The sequence below is a fragment of the Eucalyptus grandis genome, chromosome 6 (assembly GCF_016545825.1).
Source record: "Eucalyptus grandis isolate ANBG69807.140 chromosome 6, ASM1654582v1, whole genome shotgun sequence".
Classification (NCBI taxonomy): Eukaryota; Viridiplantae; Streptophyta; class Magnoliopsida; order Myrtales; family Myrtaceae; genus Eucalyptus; species Eucalyptus grandis.
The window spans coordinates 30,450,703-30,458,631 of NC_052617.1; the positions used below are offsets into that span (position 1 = coordinate 30,450,703).

The 7,929-nt window shown below is 39.7% G+C and overlaps 1 protein-coding gene across 1 annotated transcript; it reads right to left on the reverse strand.

The window, feature by feature from the left end:
- Positions 1–4,310: 4,310 nt before the first annotated feature.
- On the reverse strand, positions 4,311–7,463 carry LOC104449366 (probable transcription factor KAN4). Its single transcript, XM_010063500.3, has 6 exons — positions 6,711–7,463; positions 6,402–6,478; positions 6,048–6,087; positions 5,664–5,796; positions 4,739–4,841; positions 4,311–4,617 (listed from the first exon to the last, which is right to left on the reverse strand). The coding sequence occupies exons 1-6, from the start codon at positions 7,189–7,191 to the stop codon at positions 4,435–4,437; spliced, it is 1,017 nt and encodes a 338-aa protein (XP_010061802.1). The 5' UTR covers positions 7,192–7,463; the 3' UTR covers positions 4,311–4,434.
- Positions 7,464–7,929: the final 466 nt, after the last annotated feature.

Here is a 7,929-nt window from a genome sequence, read left to right on the forward strand (position 1 = left end):
ATATGAGAAGCACGTGAAGTTTTATGACAAAGAAAATTGAAAAGAGCAAAGGCCAAAATACTACAAAATAAAGTCAAATCTAGAAAATAATGAGGATCATCATAGTATCCATAAGAACGGACCTATCAAGCAAAATAAGAGGCAATCAATCATTGGATCTTATATCATCATTAGTAATGAGCATACACTAAAAATTCCTTCTCTAATAACTAAGGCGTTGCTAGTTGGTGGTACGCATTTGAGTTCAACTTCCTCTATACCGTCACCATGCAGAGACAACTAAAATAGGTCAGATAAACACAAATCTAACTTTCAAAAGAGCAAATCTTCGTTGTTTAGCATGACATCATAGCTCCTGCAATCATTTTTGAAACTGGAGTTAGAGCACTTATACACAGACAGAGTACAGGAATATTGAATCCTTAAAGACATTATTGAACTCTCAAATATAAATTGGGAGAGAAGAACTCCTAGTTTTAGAATTAGATTATGAAAGATCAAACTCTAAGATTTAGAATTAGACTATAGAAGAGAGCTCCCAAATCTAGATCATGAGAGAAGGAAAAAAAATAACAAGAAGACTTGAAAAATCAACAACAAATGGAGGGGTGGGTGAGATTAGCTCAAATCCTCCCATTGCTGAAGGTTGAAGACAACGATGGAGAGAGAAGAGAGAGGAGGAGAAACAAAATCTCGACTACTTTTTTTCATTTACACTAACCACTTTGGATAGTGTCAAGATTTGGATCTTTTATTGCTCCTTAATTAGCAGCATTATTCTATTTCCTTTAGATCAACCTAAGATTCTGGATTAATTTCAGCTATTAGATTGGGGACATCTTGTCAAGGGGACCTCAATTGATAATCTTATACTTAATTGTCTTGCTTCAAACTTATTCATGAAATTCTTTCATAAATAATACTTATTCAAGAATCATCGCAGCGATGCTGGGATGATTACAATGTATTTTTGGCAAAGTTGTACATTGTAACATTTTTCTCCATTGTGGATGTCACAACCGGAATCTTAAATGAATAAGGGTAGTGACATGGCTGTCTTTCTCTCTTTCTTCCCCTTTATTCATGGTGGTCTCTTTTTCTCTTTTTATTTCTTTTCTTTCCTCGGTCGTGTCTCGGCCTTCTGTCTTGCCGAGTGTCCCCCATCCCTTCCCCTCCCCTTTTTTCTCTTCGTTGACTCTTCAACCCCCCTCCTCTTTCTTTTTCTCCTTTCTTGTTGGCCTTTTGACTAGGTCAAATACCCGCGTATCACAACGAAGGTGTTGATATGATTTTTCAAATAATTGAAAGATTTGTCATGTAAATTTTTGCCACTTGAAAAGCAAGCAAAGAATAGAAAAACGGTCCAATAATGAGGTCTCCAGGTACAATATAAGATCCAGCAAAATAATCGGGGTCCTTTAAAGTTATGGTAACTTGGATCAAAACATGCATGTGTCCTTAAAGAATTTAAACCACATACCAAGTACACTCCCTCCGCGCTCCTCTCTCCTCCTCCCTCTTTGCTACTGATACACCAGCAACACTAATCTTGTTACCTCAGCTCCATCATCAAGCCTCGTCCTATTGCCATTCGCTCTCATTGCGCCCTGCTTGACTTAAGAAGCCCTCCCTCTCCCTCTCTTTAAGGTTGGGCCCGGTGGTTGCGACCTCTTGACAACCAAGGTCATGATCACCTGGCATTGCTAACCGGCCTCGAACATCTCCAGTAAGGCTGGTCCAGTTCTCTGTCCTTTAAAAGGACAGAGGACAGGCTTAGTGGGTTGGGACCACCAAGTTTAAGCAATGATGCCTAGACTAAGTTTAATGACGTTTGATCCAGGTTGCGAGCCCAGGCCTACCCGACACGCAAGGGCAGAGAGAGAGGGGGTGGGGGCAGGGAGGCCACACGTACACAAATGGCAATGGGGGCTCAAGGACGAGCCGATGGCCATGTCGGCCTCATCATGAGGCACATGCAAGTGTCAATGGGGCGGCAGAGGCTCCGATGGACATGGTTAAGGTTGGTCATGCATAATGCAATGTGGGTGGGTGTAGTGAGCATATGCAAGGGGAAGAAAAGCAAAATGAAAAAAAAAAAAACTAATTTGAGCTGTTGAATTTTCTTATTTTTGATGCGTCTAAATTTTAAGAAATAATTTTACCCAATTCTAGAGGCCCCAATCTCAAATAAGGAGAACAATCACTTGAACAAAATGAAGAAAGAAGCTCCAAAGTTCAAATTGCAAAAGTGGACCAAACGTTGTGTGGAGGATTTTTAGAAACCCAAAAGATAAAGGTACGTACTTTCGGTTTTTGTCGAGAATCTTTTCTCACGGAATAACATGATAAGATATCATGATGGGGGAGCAAGAAAATGTGTGTCCTCCATTGGGACACCCCCGAAAATTCTGAATTGTCCGGAGTCTCTTCAGCTTTCGTGCATGTACATCGTGTAATCCTGCGTGAGAGAACCACTTTCCCCTCCACTTCGGACAAAACCGCAATGATGATATTGGAGGGGGTGCCTCCTGTCGATTGCTCGCCCACCCTCTGAAAGGGCAAAAAGAAAAAGTTTTAGTGCGACGTTTTCCGTTTCTTGATGTACTCACTTGATGTCGGTGAGAAATTTAGTGAATCTGTTTACTGATGAAGGTAGACATTCTCCTCTTTATGGCACCGATGACGTCCAACTTGTATGGCGGGAATGAGTTAAAGTGTTTTTAATTTCTGATTTGAAAAAAATTTCCCCGACCACACTTCTGTTTTGTTATTTACAAACATGGGCATCATTTACATTTATATTTAGTTAAATATATATGTGGATGGTGTCCATAATGTAACTCACTAATAAAATAAAGTTTAGAGAAAGTTCCCTTCAATTGGGAACGGAAAAAAAAATATAGTTGTCATAACACTGACTCCCTTGATTTTTGCTTACATTGCACCTATATCTCAACTACTTTCAAAGTCAAAACTACACCCCAGATTAGGTAGTTCCGAGGTTGGCCAGCATGGAAAAACATGGAGGTCTATGCCAAGTCTATATGAAGTCATTTATTCTACCTTCATTTTACATTGTAGGTTACAGAGTTCTAACATATTTGGTATGGAGAGGTGGCTCATTTGGAAATTCAGGCGTCTCCTTGGGGCCTTCTTAATTGTAGCCTGAATGTGAAATTTCCATCTTTGTGACAATCATCTAATAGTATCAGGATCTAAATGTATATTATGCATCATTCCTTAACAGTTTAAACTTCTAAAGAAGATGTTCGAGCAATCAATACTTAGTTGGTATCCGAGCTAAAAGTTTCCAACATTTGACTTGAAATTGCCGGCCATCCCCTTCTAACATGTAAACCGTTTTAGAAAGTAATTTATGATAGAAGAAAATTAAAATAAAATTACAATCTCTCTCGCCCCCTCCCCCCCAAAAAAAAAAAAAAAAAAAAACCACACACACAGAAAATAAATGCAATTTGAGGTGGCCTGCCTTAAGCAACCTCCTCCGATCTGGGGTATCTCGATGGGAGTGGCCGCCCTAGGCTTAGTCTTGATGCCATAACTCCGTGGACATGATTTGAAGTTGATATTAAATTAATCCATTAATATTTGCATACAGAATATTAGACAATACTTATCCACGAATAGACTATTTATTCTTCCTATTTTAAAATGTAAATCTATGGAAGGTAAAAGCTCAAAAATTTCTAAGGTCGTGCGTGCTTCAATATACTTAATGAGATTGCGCCCTTTATGAGATCATTTGAGTTTATTTAATGGACCTTCGCATTATAGACCATGTATAGTCCTTCAGGAACAGTAACTACCCCAACCGTCAATTATATTAGTTTATAACCCAATTTCTTTTCTTTTCAATTTTTTTACTTAAGTACACATAAAAATATAAGTACGTCGCCAGGAACGGACAACCCAAAATTATTGCAAAGGCCAGGATGGGGGACGTGGGCTCGAGTAAGGTGTTGAAGACCTTGAGGTGCGAAAATTGAGAAAGATTGAAAACACAACCAAATTGCTCCACCTTTGGACGCGACCCTTCAGGTCATGGCTAGAGAATTTTTAGTGGGACCAATGATGGACCGTGGTTCGAATCGCCGTCACGACAGTGAATTATTTATACAAATTCCCCTCGTACAAAGCCATATGTTATTTGACATACTAGGCAAAAGACTAGAGAAATAATAAAGGTCGCCTGAAAATTGAGTTCTTGCTTTGTCTTGTAAACTCTCGGAAACTAGCGAGTGTCCGTGATATTTAGTCATGTCTACCGTTCTTTCTTCCTCCCATCAATCGAGACAAAATTTCAAGGAAATCACCAAGCAAGTGCATGGATGTACGAAATATTGCAGGCTCAAATAATTCATTCGTCCATTTCCTCATAATTAAAGCAGGTAATCAATTTGATTGATGGATGGATCAACACTTGAGAAGGGTTAACTCGGGCGAAGATTCGGTGCAGTCCATTTGCCAACTTGGCCTCCCGAGAGTGAACTCCAGATTGACCAACGCATCCTCCGGAGGTGGTGACAAGGAGCTCGAGTCCAATCTTTCCTTCGCATCTTCAGACATACGTCGATCAATAATCTTTTGTCCGTCCACCTATATAAAATAATTGACCCCAAATGAAAGCTATCAACAGAGAAAAGATAAATTTAAAAGGAGCGGTATCTTTTTTTGGACCAGACATTGTTTGGTACTCCCTTGATTCTTTTCTATTTACCTTGGCGTCATTTGCTTTGAAGTGGGAATCATATGTCAAAGCATTTTCATGATCCGACTCACTTGTTCCGCTTGTCTCCATTGATTGCAACCACAATAAACCTCTGCTTGCACAAAGGTCCAAGAGTTAAAGAAATCTCGATGATTTAGACATGTAACGAATCTAGTTGCAATTGATATTTGGATATTTATTTGGTATACCCTGGAGGGATGCAAAAAATTCCACAAGCCGGGTTCGGTGGATGAGATATGTACGATTAGTTGGTCACCAAGAACGAACCAGGAACACGCACAAGTTATAAAACACTGGCATAGAAGAATTCTTTTCAATAATTATAGTTATAATACTGATATAAATTCATTTGAGTGAGGGTAAGCAATATGAGTCACGCACGGAAGAAGACGACAGTAGCCTAACCTGGTAAACTTTGATGGTTTGTATGTGCGGTCTTAGGTCTAAGAAGAAACATAAATTTCTAAAAGTGAGAGATTTCAACTTGCTTGGCGACACATGCTTATTGGAGGAATTAAACCCCTTGTCAGCATCCAAACGCCCGTTGGATTTCAGTGATTTCGAGATTTGAACCAAAACCCTTGACTTTAAAGCATGCATTGGAACCTTAATGTGGGTTTTTAATCCATAAATATGCTGTGCTTATCATAAAGGCCAAGCACGTAAAAAGATGGCCTTATCTAAAAATAAGGCACCTTTTGTGTTCATCAAACTCAATGCGCCTGTTCGAGCTTCTCCATCCAATTATTTAGACTACCAACAACAAAACAAGCACCATTTTTCACACACGACACAGTTACGTTGCCCATCACCAGGAGGCACATTTATGTCAATGTATGTGGATCTTCTTCTTCTTTATTTTATTTTATTTTCATCAAATGCACTGAAATTTCAGATGAAGAAGCAAACTAACCCTTGCGTTTGTTTGAAACTTGCTTGGGATGATGGGTTGAGAGAGTAAGAGTTGTCGCAGTCTTCGTGTTTCTCAGAAGATAATGACCCTGCCTCTACATGTTTTGTACCGACGTCTAGTGTTTGCACTTGACCTGAAACATTTATCAAGCAAAGAGTTAAAAAATCCTCTCTTCAGCGAGTGAACCCGTTCAAATGTACAAGTTTCCCAAGTCTCAAAACCCATTTCTTTTTTGATCTTTTCTTTGAGTTTTTTCCTCTCTTTCCTTCATTTGGAGCTAGCTAACTCCGATCAACAAGCTCTCTCAGAGGAAACGTGGGAAAAATTAAGGTGGATAAATAAATATGATGATCCGCAACTAGAGGAGAATTAATCCACAATTACCTGACGACCCTTTGTCAGTGCTCTTCACTGTTCGATACATCTGCATGGAGAATCAAAACCCACAATAGAAAATAAATTAATAAATGAGAGAAATTGAAGTCCACAATGCTAAGATTAATGCCCTCTAGCTATAGAGAGAGAGAGCTCTGTAGATACCCCTTTGTCCTTACCTCTTGTAATCCAGTACCCACCACAAATGCGCAACATCATAAAATACAACAAGGACAAAAAAAAAAAAAATTCATAGAAACCATAAATGTCATTCACAATTCATGAGATCAAGAGACTATATGGAGAAACTAATTCTCCAAAAAAAAAAAAAAAAGAAGAAAAATATAAAGAGCAAACGCCCACCTGCAAGTGACTCTTCACGTGGGCTAGGGTTAGATCCTTCACGTTCATCAACTCCAGTACAGATTTTGGGGTTGCTCCTGTAAAATCACATTCGATCGGATTAAATTTCTTTACGACCCATTTCTGATATCCTTTTTCTGAGTCAAAACAAGTGGAGTTTATAAGCAAAAAAGGCGAGGCTTCTCTTGTTTTTCGTCTTCCTTTCTTTTTCTTTTTTTGGTTTCGGGGGAAGGGGGGGGTGCGTTCTTTTGGCTAAGTCAAGAAATGTCCAAATATGAAAGCATACTCATGATGTGTGCGTGGATTTACTTTCATGACCGCCTAGAAGCTGGACTGCATGAACAAAATGGGCATGGAGAGTCGTGGTCCATCTCATTCTGGGCGCTCTAATACTTCTCTTTACACTGCTCCCAACTCGAGTGCTTCGCTTGAACTCGCGGCTGTATAAGTGAGGATGGTGGTGATGATTGAGGTTTCTTGGTGGTTGTTGCAAGGTTGAATGGTTGACATCGCCCATTGCAAATCCTAAGCTCAACGTGGGCTCCCCATGACCATGACTAAAACTCCTCTCTTGTGACAAGAAATTGTTCTCATGGCTCAAATCGCTCCCACTGCTTGCGGAGTCAGTGGTTGAGCTCATTTCACTACAGAATGGTTTCCTTGCAAAATCATCGCAATCATAAATTGCGACCTTCTTCCCGGAATCTGGAACACCTGGAGGATTAATTTGCAAGGAAAGATCAGGGAAAGTTGGTGGGGGTGTCATCGGGGGGCCTGATCTAGAAAACATGGGAATGAGAGTTATGGATTTTGAAGGGAAAATGTGACAAGGGATCAGTGATGATAGAGAGTCCTAACAAGGAAATAGGAGAATCAAAGCAACTGGAAACCGGAGAGTGAAGAATCGGTGAGAAAGAGAGAGGGTGTGTCTACAGGAGATATAAAAGGCTGACAATGGAATGATAGAGGTTGTGATTAGATCATGAGTGCCTTATGATTTGCATGGGTGTGTTTGAAAAGAAGAGAGACTGAGGAAGAGGAGGAGGATGGAACAATATAGGCTTTTTTTCGTAGGATCTCTCTAGGTTGAATAGAGATCAGTGCAAGTAATAGACAGATTCCAGAGCACCCAGTGAGGGATTAAAAAAAAAAATTGAAGAAAATGAATGAATGCAGAGAGAAGAAAGAGAAAGTAACAAAAGTTCTTTTTCTGGGTTGAAGCTCTCTTGAAGGCAAAACCTAGAGAAAAGAGAAAGAAAGTATATTTATGGATCAATGCAGTGAGTGCACAGAGAGAGAGAGAGAGAGAGAGAGAGAGAGAGAGAGAGAGAGAGAGCAGGTACTACTTCCTTATCTTTAAAGGCATATTCAAAAGCAGAAATTAATAAATAGATAATAAATAAGAGGATTGAGGCAGGGATGTGATAAATGGTGGTTTCTTGATGGGAATGGTTGGAATGATAGCAAGAGAAAAGTGAGGGGGTGCTGCAGTTGAATGGAATATATGGAAAGGAATTTAGTCTCTCTC